The sequence below is a fragment of the Myripristis murdjan genome, chromosome 4, assembly GCF_902150065.1.
Source record: "Myripristis murdjan chromosome 4, fMyrMur1.1, whole genome shotgun sequence".
NCBI lineage: Eukaryota > Metazoa > Chordata > Actinopteri > Holocentriformes > Holocentridae > Myripristis > Myripristis murdjan.
The window spans coordinates 19,368,606-19,390,157 of NC_043983.1; the positions used below are offsets into that span (position 1 = coordinate 19,368,606).

The 21,552-nt window shown below is 41.5% G+C and overlaps 1 protein-coding gene across 2 annotated transcripts in view; it reads right to left on the bottom strand.

Moving 5' to 3' along the window:
• rab6ba (RAB6B, member RAS oncogene family a) overlaps positions 1–21,552 on the bottom strand; it is a 63,950-nt gene that overhangs the window by 10,281 nt on the left and 32,117 nt on the right. For both annotated transcript variants that reach the window (XM_030050122.1, XM_030050123.1), the window contains exons 3-6: positions 15,877–15,930; positions 15,216–15,321; positions 10,670–10,781; positions 590–683 (exon numbers count right to left, since the gene is read on the bottom strand). In XM_030050122.1, the coding sequence (XP_029905982.1) occupies positions 590–683; positions 10,670–10,781; positions 15,216–15,321; positions 15,877–15,930 (366 nt within the window). The remainder of the gene's footprint in view (positions 1–589; positions 684–10,669; positions 10,782–15,215; positions 15,322–15,876; positions 15,931–21,552) is intronic.

Consider the following 21,552-nt stretch of genomic DNA (forward strand, 5'->3'; position numbering starts at 1 on the left):
CATGCTCTTCCTAAAGCAAGCGTTTTTGTTTTTTTTTGTTTGTTTGTTTGTTTTTAGAACTGTGATGTCATTTTTCCTTGCTTTTATCCAGCTGTATGAAAATGAACTTTCAGAGGCTTCTTCACACCAGTATTTCATCACCATAACAAAGTCTTCCACATTAATTTTCCTAAAAGCTGTTGCACTGTTGTGATGTCATGCCTTAAAATTGGGCCGCGTGATACCGTTCCTCCACCGGAAAAGCCCTCAGGGAAATGTTTGCTGTAAAAAGCAAATTATCAGTGTGTGGTTTATGAATTGGCGACAGCATTATTAGCTGTGGAATCAGAACATCATAAGGTGGGTATTTCAACCAAAAATTCATATTTGTAAATCAAGGGATTTTGACTATATGTTGTGAAATTATAGTACCCTCCCACATGATTTTGAAAATGGTTTGTTGCAATGTAAAATGTGGGGAAATTGTATTAAATGGGTCAAACATTCAAAATCACTGGCATGGCCAGTGATTTGGAAGAGAGTTCAGGTAAGTCACTCAGCAGTGCAGCGTCTCTCTCATGCCGGTTCCATGTGGAGAAAACTCACTCACCTGTTTGACATTGTAACCCGTCTTGGCACTGGTCTCAATGAACATGACGCTCAGCTCCTTAGCCCTCTGCTCACCCTCCTCGATTGTGATTTGCCTAAAAATGGAGGAGTGAATCATCATTAAACAACTGCGTCATATTATATCGAAGATCATATTACGCTGTGGTCTGCCTAGAACATAGAGATTGATTTTGTCATCTTGACACCTTGTTGTGTGCCAACACACAACAAGGAATCACAGCCAACCACAGTATTTGCAGAACCTCCTGTCCTTCTAGACTAGTAAGGATACAGCAGACCTAATTATCTGATGAGTGAAAATGATTAATTACATTGTGCTGTGAAAAATTAATAACAGGCAATTTGCATGACATTTTAATGAATCTTGCAGTCAATGTTTGGCTCTCAGAAACAGGGACTGTGTCAGGTGTCTATTAAGACAAACAGAAAGACCAGTGTAGTCCTGCTGACTGCACATCTCATAAAACCAGCAAGTCTGTTAATACGAGTAGCTTAAATCATACTGCCATTGGTCTTCTGGGAAAACCATGATGTAATCAGTCTGGCTCCTTTGTTCCTCCTAACACAAAGAGAATCTTAGCTATTTACTAACCAAAAACACCATTTCTTTACTTTCCTAAGTGGTTGCAACGCTTGCTTAAACATATTCACAACATCAACCTATCCTGTTGTCTGAGGCATCAAACACATCAGCATCTGATTTGACTGACCTCCTTCCCACAAGATAACCCTACCTAAGCATAACAACACATAGGAAAGATAAATTCAGGTTCTGTGAGATATGAAAGGAAGTTTCCACAGCAAGAACAAAAGCACTGCACTGTAGACGTATTTACATAATAACACCAACTGACAGAATTGCACCAGTGCTGCGGCTATTTCTGGATGCAAGCCTTGAGTTCCAACTTAAACAACACTGAGGCTTATTCATCATCAGACAAGCAGTTGGCAAGAAAACTGCATAATGGATAGACAATATGTGGCTTCCTAGCAACACTCATGCAGGGCGTTTGGAGGCTCTGCGCATCTCTGTCCTTACAAAGGTTATCCTTTCAGCACTTACTTAATGTGCAAATCATCACTTATATTTCTTCAACAGGTGCAAGTGAGATATACCATCACCATTCAAGATCAAAAGAAGAACTCAATCATTAGTAAGTTGGTATAAATTGAGGCAGCCTGTACAGATCCATGATGACTCCATCTTATTGGCCTGATAAAACTAAAACCTCAAGAAAATTTTACTTTAACAGATTTTTCTTTTTCTTTACAAGTGTAGAGAATTAAGTGATGCCTAAAAATGAAAATGCTGTCATTAACTATTCACCCTGGTGTTAGCTGCAACACTGTTGAGGCTTGTCTGTCAATATAGTTATGTCAATGTCAATGTGTTAGCTGGCGTAGTTCCATATAAGCTTTCTCCAGAATGACTGGAGTGAATGGAGACTGTCAAGTCAAAGTTACAAAAACGGCAAAAAATAGTGACAATAAAATCAATAACGCAAGGCATAATCCACGTTTTCCGACCTGCTTAGGTCCAGAAACATGGAGCTGTGCCAACTGCAACAGGGTTTCAACTGACATTAGTAGATACTGCCAAAATTTTAATATTTAGTTGAACTATTTCTTTAAATTGAGACACACACTACTACTACTACTACTACAAAAAAAAGTGCTAAGTGGTCAGGGGAAGGGGGGTTGAGTTGAGAGGGATGCATGACTGCCATGAGAAATCATGCATCACTGAATTTGAAAACTGAGCCTGTTAATACCAACGTGCTGCGGTAGCCCAGTGTTGTCACAAGAGAAGCGCTGAACAAAATGCTTGGACACTACAGTTTGAAAATCACTAAGAAACTACCTGGTGTGTGGTTTATACAGCTCACCAACCTCAAGCCGGTTGCTGTTTGTGTACAAGCACACAATGCATTTCCAAATGCAGGGCTCTTAAGGCTCTGTGCCTCCTGAACAATGAATATTGTAATTCCCCTAAGCACTGCATACTGCAAAAAGCGTTACACACAAAAATGCTCAAACAATCAGATACACAGAACCCGGCTTTCAAAGAAGTGCTCCTCCCAAGCATCCAGTAATCATGTGGCACCATTGAAAAGCAATACAACACATGAATCTTTGTTCACTCAAAAACATGCCAATGGGAGGGTAAAAGGTGTCGGTGTTGCTGAAGGAAGATAGTGTATATTAGTGTATATTCCTTTGATTTGTTATGAGTATTTGGAGCTTAAGTGAGAGGAATATGTCAGTGACATGAAAGTATGAGTGGAGTGGGTGGGGTACAAAGGTGAAACTTGCATAAACAGAGAGAGAATCGTGACCGGGACAAGAGATCCCAAAGCTCAGTGGATATTTTAAACCTGCAGACATCAGGCAGAGCCAGCAGCTACCTGCTACAAAAAGTGATGCTACAGCCGCCACCACTAGCTTTAGCAACATTAGCCCCATTAGCCCCAACAGCCTGGCTTCAGGCCCAGTGGCTTCCACAAGCCAAATCATGGAAACTGAGGGCACACAAGAAACACAGCCGCAGGAGGAGGAATCAACCAGGCCCAGTACACCTGTCTCTCATCCAGCTTGTAGTAACGTCCTTGGGGATTCCTACAGCTCGACTCCTGTGCATCAGGGCAAAACAGACGACAATGTGAGGGCTTACAGGGTTAAAATGCCTCTGGAGGGGAGCCAAATTAAAGAAGCAGACATTAACAAACACCAAAAGAAGTATTGTTCAAAAGGCCTATTAACAATGGCAATGGGAATGGCCTATTGGCAATGATGAGCGTGTTCTCAGAGAATGGTGTCTGTATTCTCCCTCATGAGGAAGCGTGTTCTGTTTTGCCTGCTGATAAAACACAGGTGAGCAGCTGCACCACACGCCCTCTCTCGAATGAGCGCTCAGAGCCTCACAGAAACACAATGCTTTCTTATATCAGGCATGCCACAGACAGAGGACAAATAGATTCTGAGCTGAAAAAAGCAGTTTGATGTACAATATGAATATCTGACTGAAGTTTTTAAGAGTGGACACAGCTGTCAAATTTTTAGCAGAACGTGGACTAGCTATTAGAGGACACAGTGAGATATTTGGAGGGGCTGATAACAGAAATGATACGGGTATTCTTGAGGTCATTAGTGAGATTGATCCTAGTTGACATGGACTTACCAGTTGCTTCCTTGTGTGACTTACCAGTTGCTTCCTTGTGTGTTGTGTCAAAGTGTGCTGTTGAAATAAGTTTATTGGGATTTTGAAGTGCTTTAATTGCTTTGGTCTATTAAAATTACTTTAGTTAAAGTGTTAATACTTGCAGATGGTAATATTTCTTTATTGCTCTATTCAGTTCCAGTCTGGTGTGTGTGTCTGTGAGTATGTGAGTGATTACACTGGTTGGTTTTGAGAGCCTACAGGACAGTGTAGCCCAGGGGCCCATGGCCAGTTTAAAATGGCCCTGCCGACAACCTCACCTTCTCTGTGAGATAACGGACATTAATGTCAGATCCTGTGCCGAGTCATCTCATCACAGAACACATTATATATCATCTGCATTTTGTGTCACACACTTGAACATAGAGTTGGATCTTTTTCATTTATGCAGCTTTCTGCTATCACAGAATACATCCAAATGCTTTCAATTTAACTTCTGAATCTCCCTCCTGAAGCATCAGCAGGACAACAGCAGACTTCACACTCACAAAAATTATTCTCACCAAGTTGTGTTTGTATAACTGTAATGGCTGCTCACCGACATCCTCAACCACACTGGGTGGGGAGTGTCACTATGATTTACCTTTTCTTTTAATAAATTGCAAAAAGGAGTGGTGGAGAATTGTCTTTATGATTCAGAATTATTAAAATGATGCCTCGCCAGTGTGAGGTACGACTAATGATGACAGGGACTACAGCAGAGAAATGCTGTAGGGTAATCTGAGCAGCAGACAAAGGCTGTTTTCGATTTTTCTGCAGTGATCTGAGAAAAAACCTTAACTGTAAGGCTCATATACACAAAAGGTTGATTTACCTCTACTAAGAGGTAAATTACAATAAGGATAGTGCTGAAAGGCTGTTGATGTATTAATGCATTCAAAATGAGCCTTTACTTCTTTATAAAGGAACATTTAGTTGGGTTTTAACTTCCAGGCAATATTAAAAACCCAAGTGAATTGTATTAAAGATAAAATGCCCAGAAATTATAGGAAAAGACATACTTCAGTTTTCAGCAGACTTTTTCCCCCTTAAATGCCACATTTTCAGAAGAGTTTCACTTGACACCCAACCTAATTCGGTGCTTTTATATAAGGGCTAAGATGGCGAAATGTGATTAGGCAAAACAAAACAGGCTATGGCCAACTAACCAAAGGTATTTTATTCAGTCTACCTTACACTGTAGCATCTTTCAAATATTGTTCAATGTATCACAGAAAAACAGATGGCACAATTTATTATTAGCATGTAATAAAAATGTACAAGCATATACTTGCTTGGCTATGCACTGTGTCATTTTGTAGTCTTATCAGTGTTTTACCTATGAGGCTCTCTGCAGCACAAAACCAGAGCTTCATCTGCTGTTATGGCAGCCATGAAACACTATCGACTGATCCATTCAGACACATTCAGGAAACTGCCATCACCAGCACTTTTCTTGCCTCCCTTGCAATCAATTACCTTTTGGGCCTAAGATGCAAGCATGCAAATGGGAATTTGTTCTGCAGCACAGTGTATATCCTCAACACCGCCATGTTAACAACGCTGTAAATGTTATTGCTATTGTACAAGCAAATAATGTTGACAATAACAATGGAGCTTGTGTGAGGAATTTATGCGCAGTTACTTGTATTTGTTATCCTGAATACTTGTTCAAACCTGACATTTGATGTGGCTGCATACTGGAGAGGTAAAGAAAGCAAAGAACAATCCTACACTGATATAGTTGAACACCACAGCCCTTGTAGTCTCTCATGGTCAGCTGTGTGTCAGTCATGAGTAAAAATCACACTGAGGTCAGTCTTAGAGAGTAGATGGTCAGCTGTTTTTGCAGAGAACTGGCTTCATTAAGAAACATCAGCAGTATGGAACTGGCCCAGGGACCAGAACACAACAACAACTTAAGCAAGGAGCAGAGGAGAGGACTGTCATTCCTTACAACATAAGACCATCAATAATTAAGACAAGTAGATTAACATATCAATTACCCATTGGCCCCCTAACTTGGGCTTAGAAATGGGCTACATCAGCAGATGAGCAAAGGTACATTTCTACTGACCAATAGTTTAACTACATGTTACATTTTAAATTACAACTCTAGTCTGGCAGAAAAAACAGGATCTTGATGTTTACAACTTAGAGTCATGACAGGCTCTTATAGTTACATGGCAACATTTAATTAATGTGTAAGAAACGTTTTCAGAAAAAAGAGGTCCAGGTGCCAGATGGAAAACAACAACTGAAATGTGTATGCACAAAGGTGGAGACATGCATGTCTGTCTGTTTTTTAATAATTAAAACTTACTACATATATCCACAATATTGTTTCCATATAAATAACAAGTATAACTGTCAAGTTGATTTTGAATTTTTAAAAAGTCAGTGAGATATATAAATATTTGCATGACCACTGAAGGAAAGTAAGTAAACACAGCATAAAAGGAAAATCACAAAGTATGCTCATAAAGGGACAGCAAAATGGCAGGATCTCCAAATTTCCAGAAAATATTTGCAGTTTTCTTTCCAAAGTGCCAAAGCATTTATTGTGCATCATTACACACAGTCACAAATGCCAGGGCTTAATTCATTGTGGTAATTCAGAGATATTTCATACGCTTCCTGAGGACTTGAGGAATGTGACATTTCAACAAAAAAGCAACAGTTGGTATGCAGGACCACCAGGTCCTCAGTCGTCAATAACATCTTGGTGGTGGATTACATAATGACACAGGTCTACAAAGCAACATGGTCATTATTCTTATGTTCAGTTTTTGTCATTAAATCATCAATTGTATCTCAACAATTTGAATAAAAGTGTCAGCATATATTTTGTATATATGCATCATTGATATATTTGGCACTGGGTCAGCAAGTTTTTCTGCTTTATTTCCAGTTTTATGCTGTGTGCCTCCTTGTTACCCTGTTTCTCTGAACATCCTCGTCTCAGTTCAATTTGTCCATTTTCTTTTCATTTTCCAACTTAACTCCACCTCTTCCTTCATCTGATGTATATACACGTATGCAAACACACATCCGCACACGCACACACACACACACGCACGCACACACACACACACACACACACACACACACACACACACACACACACACACACACACACACACACACACACAGATATATAAGAGAATAAAAAAAAACCTTTTGCACATGGTTAAAACTTGCTTGGGCATGACCAGGCACTTAGTCACCGGAGGCATTTCAAGGTAAGAGTTCTGAACCCTCCTGTTATGTTCAAATATACGAACATCTTTTATGTTTGGGGTCAATTTGACCCAAGCAGTTTAAACCTCCACAAAATATTATAGCTAAAATTGTTACTAAAGTTTATGTGTCAGGTACTTTATGTTTCTTTGTTGACTACCTAAATAGCCCTTTAAATAAAACATAGCTGGTGCAAACTGAGAAAAAGCAGCAAGACAATGGGTCACTGGTCTTACTGTATTAGTGGAAAAGTATGAATCATCAAGTTAATTAATGTATTAACCTAGCCCTGTGAGTAAAAACAACAAACTGCACAAATTGAATGAACTGCATGATTCACTCACTCACTCACTCACTCACTCACTCACTCACTCACTCACTCACTCATTCATTCACTCAGTAACTTGCTCTCCTAGCCAGTAAAGTCTATAAGAGCTGCATGATTAAATTATTTTATCACATTCAAGTTAGTGGAGAGGGGCTAAAGCAGAACTAGCAAGCTTGGCCCGTGCGGGAGTGGGGCCTCTGTGTGACTCAGTGGGCTCTATTTTCGCAGACCAGGCGAGCTGCGCTGCGCCAACTGGGTGTGGCCAAGTGGATTTTGCTATTTTGGCACGCCGTGCGCCTTGGCGCAACTACTGCGCCGTTCCTCCTACCGGCGCAAGGGAGGAGAGAAGGCGTGGTGTGGGTTTGACACAGCCGATTCACTTTAAACCAATCAAATGAGCCCCTGTCTTCGCCTTTAAAATGCGCTGCGCGAAGGCGTAATGAACGTTCACACAATTGACATGGAGGAAGAGAGCAGCTGCAACACACACAAAGGACAAAGAGACCAGTCTTGGCTGCTGGAATGTAGCTGGAGCTACCTGCCATCCATCTGTCTATCCATCCATCCATCCATGCATCTATCCTTACATTCGTCTTCCTGAGTCCCCTGTCTTTCCATTACCTACCTGCCTCGCATCTCTTTTTTCCAGCTCTGTCACCGTCTGTTCAAGTTATTGATTTTTACAAGCAAATATAAATTTAACTGATGAATGTTTTTACCTCAAATGATAATCCTCTCCGTATTCATATAAATACATGTTTGTTTTGCAACTTTTGACTCCCGTCACTTACTCATGCAAGGACATACTAGAGATTAAAACAAAATCCGGTTCATGAAAGCTTTTACATTTGCTGTTCTAAACGCCCAGAGTCTGGCAAGGAACCAATGCATTTTACATTTTCTATATGTGTGGAATCAGGGTTTCCCCTAGAAAAAAAATTGGCACCGGACAATGTGACCGGCAGGTTTTCAATTTACCGGACAAATGTTTGAAATTCCGGTCAAATATTATCTGAATTTATTGAGCTTAAAATTATAAGCAGGCTACATAAGAATGATATCAAGGCATGTCCATTTATAGCGTAATTTTTTTATTGAAAAGTAGGCTATATCAAATAAAATGAGTGCCGTCAATTGACTCACGTGCGTAACGTCTAAAATTAATTAATTAATTAATTAATTAATATTGCACAAGCCTGTGCTCTTTTAACATGAACATTGCATACAATTGCAAACAAATGCAACTACAATTTGCAAACAAAAAAACGGGCTCATACCATTTTAATAACGCTGCGTGCTGCCAACTTGAAATCAAATAGATGCAATAAAAACTAAATTCAGCAGCTGAATTAAAATCGAAAGTCTCAAGTGTCTCTCCGCAACTTGCAATGCGCATCAGTCTTGTGACCTTGTTCTCCCCCAGGCGACTTCGCTGCGCTTTTCTGCAGAGAAAAACCTCTCTCTCTCTCTCTCTCTCTGGTACACTGGAGACAGGGATCACGCAGGCTATTTTTTTTTTTTAAATAAATAAATAAATAAATAAAATTACGTGAAAATTGACTGTTTTAATAAAATTCAAATTGTGCTTAGAGGGAATATTTTCACCGGGCATTTAAAAATTACCGGACTTTGGCTGATTTTAGGCCACCAGTCAAAGTCCGGTGATCACCGGATAACGGAAACCCAGTGTGGAATATTTATATATATGGAAGAAGAACTTTGTAGTTAACACGAGCAGCGCCAGACACCATGACTGGAAAAAAGACATCACCGTACTGGACACATTGTTTGACTGACAGGTGATCAGGTTGGGTTTCCATTGCGCATGCCAAACGGTGCCAATCTCCTTTGATCTGACATCAGTTGTGTCGGGACAGTCGATATGGGGATACATTTATGTGCTGATTGAGATTATAGCATTGAATTGTGTTTTTTGTGGGTATTTATTGCATTGTTACTGTGCCTGACAATCTGTGAGGTTGTGGTGACGTGTGCGCACTGCCCGCCTGCCAGCCAAAATTCCACTGCGCCGGTCCCGCTGCGCCTTGCGCCGAAAGTAGACGTGGTTTCAGGAGGCGAGCTTTTGGCGCACCTCGGCGAAGCCTTTTGGCACGAAAATGTCACTGCGCCTAGCTGAATCTGTCGGTACCTCCCCCTGCTGCGCCGCCACTCCCATCTCGGCGAACCTCGGTCTGGGAAAATAAGAAACTGTGCGCCCCATGGGTTGCGCTGGTCGAAAATAGCTTTGCGCGGGGTGCGCCTCACTGCGCCACCCTGCGCTGCGCCGGGAAAATAGAGCCCAGTGACTCAAGTAACTCAGAAACCCAACTCTCTTTCACGAGTGACTCATAAAAATTCAAGTCAGTAAACAGTCGAACCTCCTGTCTCTTGTGTGTCATGTAGCAGTGAGTGCCCTGGTTTTAAAAGGGATGAGAGAAGCTGATTTAATGACTGAAACTCCAAACTCAAACTCCAAACCCAAACTCCACCTGTTAACAATGTAATCCTCCTACTAGTGGTGTTGACTCCTGCACCAACCCCCTCTCCCCAGATAATGCCAAGATATTTCCAATATAACACCAGGATCGAAATTTGCAAAAATAAGTTAGCCACACCCCAGAGAAGATATGGCTGGGTTTTAATGCCTAGCGCTTCGCCACGAAAGTAAAGCCCTGCATGGTTTGTTGTCTTTTGTCTTGTGCATTTAATAATATGTATCACTTAGGCTGTGCCATGGGGTTTGTAAGCTGAGTCAAGTCTGTGTCCTGATTCTGCAGATTTGCTCTTGAGCATCACATGAGCAAAGCTACACCATTAAATTAAAATAACTGCTTTGTACCTTGATGACAGTGTCCTGACTGCAATGCATTAATTAGCAAATATTCCTGTGTATGTCAACGCATTTGTCATCACATAAACCATGGCAACTATCAATGTAAAGTCCACATCTTAAGGTATTAATGAGTAACAGTAGTGTAAACAGAAGGTGTTTTTCCTCATCAAGATGCAGCTTTGCACAGCAAGGTGCTTCATAATCAGATCTTCTCCTCAATATTGGGAATTTATGGTGTAAACTTTTCTATCATGTATTGTTCGTCAGTTATTGTGTTCACAAGAATGTGTTTAAACACAGACAGACAGACAGACAGACAGACACACACACACACACACACACACACACATCACCATGACAACATTATGTCCCTCATATCATACAAACAGGACATGGAAAAAGAAGCATTTATTAAAAGATAACCTGTACAGGGGTTCAGAGCTATAAAGCAGTATCAACATACCTCTTATCTGCCAAGTCTGTTTTATTGCCCACAAGCATAATGATGACATCACTTCCTCTCTCCGTTCTCACATCATCAATCCACTTTGATGTCTGCTGGAATGAATTAACATCTGTTGAGGAAGAGCAGAAACACGGCTGAATTAAATCAAAGACGCAATTTGTGTGATTGCTTTGACATTCATTGAGTTGACACTGCTCCCTGCTTTTCGGAATTTAGAAAAACAATAACCTTTCATTTGAATTGACAAACAGTGATATGGTTTCTCCGGGAACCATCACCTTATCGTGGTGGGGGGGTTTGCACGTTCCCATGATCCTGAGAGCTGTGTTGTCTGGAGCCTTGTGCTCCTGGTAGGATCCCCCATGGCAAATTGGTCTCAGGTGAGGGGCCAGACTAAGAATGGTTCGGGGCAGGTAAGCAGGCCCAAAGGGGGCAGTCCCCCCAGCTGACTATCTGGCAGGGGGCCAACACCCCCCTCCGGAGAATCTTTTTTGTTACGAACCCAGTCAGAAACAGCTGGACTGACCCTTGGACTTGACCCATGCCCGCCCCCGATCAACGTTCCCTCAACCTCTGACAGCCCACTCATGTTGCTACATGGAACGTGCCAACACTAAGACGTACAGGACATACCACCCTTCTGTCCCATGAACTGTCTCGGTATAACATCTCCATCGCGGGACTCTGCGAATCCCGCTGGTACGACAGCGGTGAGAAAACAGAATGTGACCATAGCTACATCTGGAGTGGCCCAAGTGACGACAGTGGGCTGTATGACGTTGTCCTTGCTCGGAAATGCCTCATTGGATGGACCCCCATCAGCGAAAGACTACTGACTGCCCGCTTCCACCACCACCATGGCAACCTAACAGTTATCGTGGCCTACGCACCAACAGAGGTTACTGACGATCAAGGAAAGAATGCGTTCTACGATCAGCTTCACCTCGTCATCCAGCAGGTACCCCCTCATGACATCACCATTGTGCTAGCCAATTTCAATGCCACCACTTCATCTGATTCTCGTTGCTCCCAGACAAGCAAAATCATCGGTCCAGAATCCCCAGATCCTATCACCAACAACAACAGAGACCGTCTCCTGCACCTCTGTTCAGCAGGAGGCCTATCCATTATGGACACATGGTTCCCCAGGAAGAATATATACAAATGGACGTGGTACAGCCCCGATGGCAGAACCCGGAAAGCCCTTGACCACATCATCATCTCCAGCCGCTGGAAATCCAGTGTTACCAACTGCCGTGTGTATTGCGGAGCCCAACTGGGCAACACGGACCACCGCTTACTGGTCGCCTAGCTGAGATTAAAACTCAAGGCCACTCCTCCTAACCGGGCTCAACCCCAGCTGAGAGCCTTCCATCTCCAGGCGCCTGCCATCACCACGGCGTATGCATGCTCCATCTCCAACAGATATAGTGCCCTGGCGCAAGAAGAACTCTCCAATTGGAACATCTTTGTTTCAACAGTAAACCAGGCAGCTGCTGACTCCATCAGTTGCCCCTGGCCTACACCTAGGTGCCCTTGGATATCCCCCAGCATGCTGGAAATCATCAACTGCAGAAGAGCTGCACGTCTTAGGGGCGATTTAATGGAATATCGCCGCTTGAATCGTATCCACAACACCGCTATACAGGAAGACAGAGAGAGATTCTGGCAGAGGCTGCTGCTAACAGCAACAACCACACCCATGTCTACCATACTCAACACAAGTTAAAACAGGCTGTCACCAGAAGACATACCTGGTGAAAGACACACATGGCAGCATTCTCAACACCGAGGAAGACTGTCTCAACCGGTGGAAGGAGCACTTCAGTGACCTTCTGCACCACCCCCTGCCTCAAACCGACCCCACCCTCACCCTTTCAGCTGACAACACCAGTGCAAACCCCAACTGCAATGTCGACCCCGTCACCAAAGAAGAGGTCGTACAGGCTCTGTCAAAACTACAAAATGGCAAGGCCTCTGGTATCTGCAACATAACAGCAGAAATGCTGAAAATGGGCAGTGACCACACCATCGAATGGCTCGTCCACATCATCAACAAGATTTGGATAACCGAGTGCCCCCCCAGAGGACTGGACCTGAGGCGTGATCCTGCCCTTCTGGAAGCACAAGGGAGATAAATTTGTCTGCAATAACTACAGAAGCATAACACTCCTTTCCATCCCAGGAAAGATCTTCACCCATATCCTCCTCTCCCGTATCCTCCTCTCCCGGGCCCTCCCAGCCATCAGAAGCAAAAGACGACCCAAACAGGCGGGCTTCATGCCGAACTGCTCCACCATAGACCAGATCTCTGCCCTTTGTCTCATCATTGAGAAGGCACAGGAATACCGTCAATAGAGACACCTTTACATCGCATTTTTGGATCTTAAGGCCGCCTTTGATACGGTGGACCACGCCTCCCCCTGGAAGATCCTTACTCCTTGGAGCCCCTAGAAAGATCACCACCCTCTTTCAAAGAATGTACAGCAATGCTGAAAGCTGCGTACGCATAAACTCCAAGGATTCCACCTGGTTCTCCATCAACAGCGTCCCACTGTATGGAGCAGAAACCTGGCCACTCAACAAAACCCTGGCTGCCAGAATCAATGGCTTTGATTCCAGATCATTACGCACAATTGAGGGTATAAAATGGCATCACTGAGTCTCCAACACAATACTCCGGGAACAAACACAACAACCTCCAGCATCCTGTCTGGCGGCACAGCGCCAGATGCGCTGGTTCGGCCACATCAAAAGACTCCCCCCCGAGCACCCCACATATGCAATCCTCCATTTCAATCCAAAAACAGCTGGATGGTGGCGTCCTCGTGGTAAACCCCGCACGAGATGGATGGACTTTCCAGGGACCTACAACAACTGGGCCTACCACTGACTGAAGCTGTGCCTATTGCCCTGGATCGACCCAAATGGAGAGGCCTGGTGAACCTGATGGGCTCTACGCATGACGCCACTCGTGATGTCGACCAGGAGACCTAATGAATGAATGAATGATGATATGCTTTGTGTTTTCATTTATTATGCACCAAAGGCAGCTGGCAGGGGACACTGTGAAATATATTGATATGAAGTGAGTAAGAGAGGCTGTAGAACACGGCTCTAACGGTCATTACCACATTTAATTTGAAGATGATATGTTTAGACTGAATCCTACATGTTACATCGGTACATCGGACACATCACATGCATCTAAAATACTTAAATGATGATCTCAAGAGGACAGCTTTTTTAAGAAACATGCAGCATTGCAGTAAACAATGAAATCATATTTTATGACAGTCCAAGCTCTGTAAAATTGCAAGGTTTTTAACAAATCCATTTGACCTTGTCATTTTCATTGAGCATGCAGGCTTGTTGGCATGCAGACCAAGGGCTGTATCGTATTCTTCTTGCTGGGAGTTGCATTAAAGGGACCCCACATCAGTTTCAAGGTGAAAAGGGAACACTGTTTTGTGGGGTGGGAACCATGTTTTTCCATAAAATCTGGTGTAAAATTCATCTCCAGAGGGCAGTGATGTTAAAGTGCCTTGGTTCTGACTGCTATAAACTATTATGTTTAAGCCACTGATGGATTTGAGAAAATAATAATGTCACCCTTTGTCATGAAAAATGAAGAACAATCTCCATAAAACCTAGGGGACTGATTTACATGGTTGCAGTGCTGTGGTTGAACAAGGACGACCTCTGAATACTACATTATGCTGCCTGTGCCTGTATAATTCTGTTTCACTGTAGCTGGGCGTTGTATTCTCTAAAAACCCGAACCATGTAATTCTTGTTGAAAATGGGGCCCCTAAAAGAGTCATTACCAACAACCAAGCAAACTGAACTGAAATAGCCTCAAAAGGGGTCTTTAAAAAGCCACAGTGCAACAAAAATAGTCAGTTCTTCATATACTTGGATACATAGAGAGGATGCTGTAATAAGGTCTAAATAATACAAATTAAGAGTGCAACATCAGAACATCAGTTTTTTGTGTGTTTATTTTTGGGAGACAATGCATTAAATCTTGGTAGACTGGCTCAATGGATCTTTATGGGGAAAATGAAAGAGATGTTTCTAAATTTTCATGTTGGATTTTTGTTCCACTGGGCATTCCTAATGTTACACTGCTTGACAATTCGGGGCAGCAGAAGACCATTAGAGTGACTGGTAAATTACCTTTGGCAACCTGCATTGATAGTAACATGGGGAAAATAGACAGCATGGTTGGCTAATTGGCCTAAATAGGAGCTTAAAGTATGATAACAGCTGAATATTGGCAGACATGACAGAAAAAGAGGTGACACAGCAGCTGGACTGATGTAGCAGATATAGCCGATCTATGTTTTGAGAGACACTGAGGCACAAGTATAGTGCAGGTGCTTTACCACACCTAATTTGTTTCTATTTCTTGCTTTGAAGTGTGTATGACTTTTAGCACTAATGATATCAACTTATTTGTTTTTGTGCATAACACAGTTTCTGATCAGTTCCATTTCATGAATTTGTATTTAAAAATTATGATCCCATTTGGGACACTTACTTGTAATGTCATAGACCACCACGGCCACAGTGGAGTCCCGTATGTAACTGGGAATGAGGCTCCTGAAGCGCTCCTGTCCTGCGGTGTCCCATAGCTGCAACCTCACCTGGGGTTCAGAGAGACAGGGCTGAACAGGCTGAGATTATTCAGCTTGTTAAGAGAGCCTGGAAAAAGTTGGCTCCCTCGGAGATGCAAACATACAGCAGACATACAGTATATAATAACATACACACCTTGATCCACTCACAGACACCAACATTCAAAATTGGACGTGAGCAGCAGTGAACACACACACACACACACAGCAAGATTAACACACAGATATTAATGTAAGAAGACTCCCTGTGCTGACACTTCCAAGGTCGTACTGCTGTATCAAAGATCTCCCAAGATAAACACACATGCAGCGTAGACAGGTCTGATTGTATAAATTTACATATCATAAGCTAGAGAGGTGGCATGCTGTTCATCAAAAGCACTGGTGTAACATGAATGCATGCAAGGCATTATTGCAGGGACCACAAATCCTACATTTTGCTTTTTATATTTTCTATCTGAGATGAGGAGCTGAGGCAGACAGTGGAGAGGCACTTCAGAACATTATATTCTAAACATTTTACATGTTTGTCATGACATTGTGCAGCTGTTCAAAGGTTCTTACCGTTCGATCCTCCAAGTACATGGTTTTCGACAGGAAGTCAATTCCAATTGTGGCCTAGTGTAAAGAAAGAGGACATACATGAGTCAAAAAAGAGAGAAGCCAAACACTGAGCATTCATTATGGAGATAAATAAGGTACTTTAAACACATAATAGAGCTAGAAAGCAGATCAACATCTCTAGAAAAATAACGTCGGTATTATATCTATTACGTGTTGATGAAGCCTTAAGTTACAAATGGGACAAGACCTTTAATTTGACATTTTAATGTTAGCCATAACTACTTGACAGCTGAAACCTCTATTTGGCAAATTCAACAGCTGTTGAGAATAAAACTAATTAAGTTTTTCAGTGTCTGCCTGTTTATTCCCACATCCATATTCCCTCTGTGTCCATCTGATCTGGATGTAATGTAACAGCAAAAAATGCAAAAGCAAATAATAATAAATAGCATTACGCAAACTGATGCAGTTGCAGGATGTGTAATGTCACAACCAAGGGAGGTACCAAGGGCGTCCCATGCATTCCTGGTTGTATCAATATCACAGCTGCAGTAATATTCTGTTCTCCTGGATATAATACATTTATGCTCAAGGGAGTCATTCATACTGAGGCATGCAATGACGTAATTCAAATGAGATGGAATACATACAGGTGAATGAATTAATGAGTGAATGAATACATTTGATGAGTAAAAAAAACACACAACACTGCACTGCAGTCATTACAGACATTAAAAATCACCAAGGACGAAAACAAAATGGTCCAGAGGCTCATTTCCATTGCAGTCCTCTAGTATAACACTTAACACACCACCACAACAACAACAAGACTGCAAGTGAGGCGTATACAGTCATCATATAAGTAACAGGCAATGGTGTAGCTATGTCAACATGTTTGTATTATGTTAGTTATAAAAAGTCAGAATTAAAATTGAATATGCTACAAGATACTTTGTAACCATTTAGGCCTCTTTGAACGTGCTCTGTGCCACTGTAGCTGCTGCACTGTAGACAAATGTGTTTTTTCCTATTAGGCTTAAAAAAGGCATTAAGTCTGTTGAACTGACTCCTCCAGAGTAACTATGATTGTCTATCACTAATGAGAAACAATTAAGTACTTTGGTATCATATACCACAGGTAAGACTCTTGTGTCCAGATACAGTATTTCCTGTATGAAATGCAAATCCATAACGGCTTTGACAATGAAAACAATAAATTACATAAATACTAAATATCAGAAAAAATGAGAAGCAAAGAATGGTAATAATTTCTGACTAATGTGGAAAAACGGTGTAATGTAGGCAAAAAATTTAAAAAAAATTAAAATCATGCTGATCTCAAGAGGGAACTGGCTACTGCTGAATTTTTGATCAACTATGAAATGACAGAGCTTTTTTGAAAGAACCTGCAATCTATGTGTGTGTTTACTCTCTCTTTTTCATAAATGTTTTGGCTAGCATGCAGTCTAAAACTCTTGGGTGTTTTTTTTTTTTTGTTGTTTGTTTGTTTGTTTTGTTTTTGTGGATAATCAAGTGGTTTGTTAATTGCCAGCTCTTTGTGAAATGTGCTTAATCTAGATCATTTACTGGTTGTAACCTAATTGCTTGTACATATTTCACTTTGATATGAAAGGGAATAATTGTATTATTTAAAAATATAATTTCTATATTTGTCATTATACATGGCTAATGTATTATTATACAGTAGTCATGCATAATAGTAATATAATCACTCGCTTAGTGTGTAACAGGGCAGATGGCACTGTGTTCTCTTCAAGGATGTTTACTTTCCACAGCCAAGCCCATGACTTTCCCCTTCGCTGCGTGCTGTGATATCATCAGGCGCTCTGGCTCCTGATGCCAGACCTTTTCAGTTTTGTAAATAGGACAAGGAACTCTAAGATATGTGTGTATGTGTGTGTGTGTGTGTGTGTGTGTGTGTGTGTGTTTCCAGTTTTTTTAAAACATTGGATTGTATTGGGTTGTAAATTTGTAGCAGTAGTTATATAGGTTTTATTAATGTTTTACAGTCTGACTGAATTAACACACCAATTTACATTCCAATAAGAATAAGAGTTACTAAAACACTTTGAAAAGTACAAAACATACAGAATTCATATTAAACAGGGACAGCAGAGCAAATGAACTGATCATCATAGAACTGTGTGAGAGAGAGAGACAGACAGAGAGAAAGAGATAGATAAGTATAGATATAGATATAGATATAGATATAGATGTGTGTGTGTGTGTGTGTGTGTGTGTGTTTGTGGTCAAAGGTGTCCACAGCTAGTTAGTAGCTGGCATACAGGACTGACCAATGATGGCATGGCAGGCCCACTTCAGCAAATGCTCCAGCTGTGCGGAGACTGACTGTGTGACCTCAACAGGCCAAATGCAGCTGAGAGGAGGCGGCGTCCTCATAGCACTTGCAGTCTGATTTTTTATTTTGATGCATTTTGAGCAGTATTATTCATACCAAAATACATGCTGACATATTTTTGTCCATCTGTGAGTGAGTGAGTGAGTGAGTGAGTGAGCGAGTGAGTGAGTGAGTGAGTGTGCGTGTTTGTGGGTGTCTGGCTTCGGCAGACCAGCAGGGTGCCCACTGCCTACTTTGACAGAACTGGGCATCAGCAGCTTGATCACGCACTTGTTTCCCTGGCAATGCCAGCCACTGCAGCGGACAAGCTTAGAGAGACTGGCATGAAGAACAGGACGTCATTTATAGTCTCCCTTTCACTCAGTCACATCAACTAGCAAACAGAGAGCCTCAAAAAATATAATTGTGTTTATGATACAGCAAAGAGGAGGGAAAAGACTGCACAGAGCAAAGAGAGGTTAGGATTCCTTGTTGTGTCTGGAACATCAAAACAGATCCCAAAATGCTGTAAGAATCAGCTTCATAAGTTGTTAGCTGCTACATGCCTTCATGTGTCAGTGGAATTCAGGATAGGCTGGATAAACTGCTGCATGCTAGAATCTGCCTAAAAAACAGTAATTATGGTAAATTACCCTACACAGTAGCCCACAAAATCACTTTCACATTCAGAGCAACCCCAGTGAAAATTTAGGTCACCTGAGAAAACTGTGATAACTCCATATATATATAACATTTTATTTGAAAGGCAGAGGTGCTGTAGGACCCTTTGGCCACCGGTTTATATATAGAATCCCACACAGACAGCTATACATGAACAGATTAGATCCGGAGAAATTATTAATATCCACTTCAATAATTAACTAGCACACGTCGTTAGAAAGCAGACCATGGCTTCCTGGCCTGCTCTACCAATGATTTCAGGAAAAAGAACATTATTTTAAAGGGAGAAAAGTGATTTAATTACTTTATTACAGTTTTTCTCCAGATGTTTCAATTACTATTTAATGCTATAAAACTGAGTATCAAAATTCACAATATGACTGATCATCCAGAATTCAAATGTTACAAACATCATTCCTTCCTGTATATACAAGTACAATGAGAATGTTTAGACATTAACAGAAAATAAAAATGAAAGCCAAGTAGACTTGATTTTTAATGCAGATTAGAAAAAAAATCAACAACATATATAATTAACAAACGTTTTCACAAGATTTTCACTTTTCCCTTTCACTCACCAACCCATCCCCACCCAGATTTTCCAGCCATAAACAAATCCACAAAAGGAGACTAGATTATTACACATCACATCTCATTATTTGATATCCTCTGACATCTCTTCATCATAAAACCAAGAATTCTACTTTGGGATATTATGACTTGTTTTGATGCTGTAAACACCTCCAAGTAGGTTAAAGCAAATGCTTACACTTATTTGCATACACTACTATTTGACCCAGTTCTGCCCTTGACGACTGCTGTGTGGGTGTGGAGGTTTCTGTTGCCGGGGGTTGGGGAAGGTAGTTTGTAGTGTGCTGGCAGAGTCATGGTTCGAGGCTGTGACCAGACCACAGCTGTGATTTGCCATGGCAACCGATAACAGAGGCGGGATGGTGGTTGGCAAAAAAAAGGCCAGGCGTGGACATCATACTAGCAGGAGCATGGACATCTGATTTAGAGTGATACAGTGCCCTAGTGCAAACTCTAAAGGCAGTGCTCAACTCGTATTGCGAGAATCCAACATTGATTGTAAAATTGACAAACAGCACACATACTGTTTTCAACATATGGGTCTTTCGTTTTATATGGGTCTAACCACATGAGGGGACACAACATCTGTCTAGTAACTTAACTTCATCTGGTGTCAAAAGTAAAACTACTGGGCTGACAGATGAGACGCATCATCAGGAAAACCACAGATAAAATTCATACGTTATCTGGCCAAAAAAATATAAATGATATCAAAGTAGGGTATATTGATTTTTTTTTTTTTTTTGGTATGTGGAGAAAAAAAGGTTTTGGAAATGTTCACAGCCCAGCATTGCTCAAAATACAATTCATTCAATCAATTCACAGAGCTGGCTGTAGGATGACAGTGTTTCAGCAGGAGGCACAATACTGACTTGATAGACTAGGGTTTTCAGAAAAAGGTCAGGGGAAAGGATATTTGTGACTTTTTGGTGACGGCAGGAGTCAAAATCAATGAAACTCCTACAGATGACATCTTTGGTAATTCCAAAACAACCCCTAATCCAACGGGAGTCTCTTCCAGTCAGCAAAACAGCATCCACTGGAGAGTTAGAGATGTGCAACTCATGATGCACCTGTGTGGAGGTCATGGAGCATAAAAGGGTCAGTATCTATCAGACAGAAGCCTTACAGCAAGCTGAATTTGATAGTAGCAAATATAGCACTCTCAGCACACTAAATGTGAACAATGCTGATGAGCAGCGCTAATATGCATCTATTTTTGGTCAATTTAGCTCACACTTCTCATGTCGCACAGCATTATGGGTAAATTTTTACTGCACTACAACACTAACAATATTGGATATTGATCTATGACAGGAAATTGGGTCATTGCTGTGGCAAAGAACAGAAGCATTTAAGTGTGAGTCAGAGAACATTAATTAAAAAAAGGTAATAAAGGAATGAAATTAAATTAACTTAAATAAAAACCATATCTATGCTTCATCTAGCTTATTAAAATGTGGTCAGAAATACTACACACTGAAATTTTAAGTATACCTTTACTGGTGAACAATTGTTTAATTCAGTATAATAACAAAAGTCAGCTGATTAACAGGTATACAAGTGGCAGAATATTTGGGAAGAGCAGACAGACATCTCCAGAGCTGTGACGTGATGCAGTCACAGCCTGGTGGCCAGGCCTGACTGACAGCTCCACCGTAGCTGACAAAAGCTCTCTGCCTCTTGAGGCCTCTGAGCCCTTTAGCATGTGCTGCCAGGCAGTAAGGACGCCTGCCTCTGTCTCTCTCGGCTGGGTGGCTGCTTGATGGGAGTCTGCTGCTTTAGAGGCAGCAAATCTGGCTCGGCTCACTCACATCCTTCTGAGCCACTTCCATGCTCGGTTTCATCTTTCTAATGGCCCTTGGTCTCCAGATATACTGCTGTTCTTCCTTTATACGGTCAAACTGAATCTTTTCAGATCTAAATAACCAGAAGCTGCTGCAGATGAAAACTGTAATATGCTATCACATGTACCTGCGTGAATTGTAGCTTTATATATACACAATCATCTGTTCTTAAATGAGAAAAATATCCCCTGTACCCTC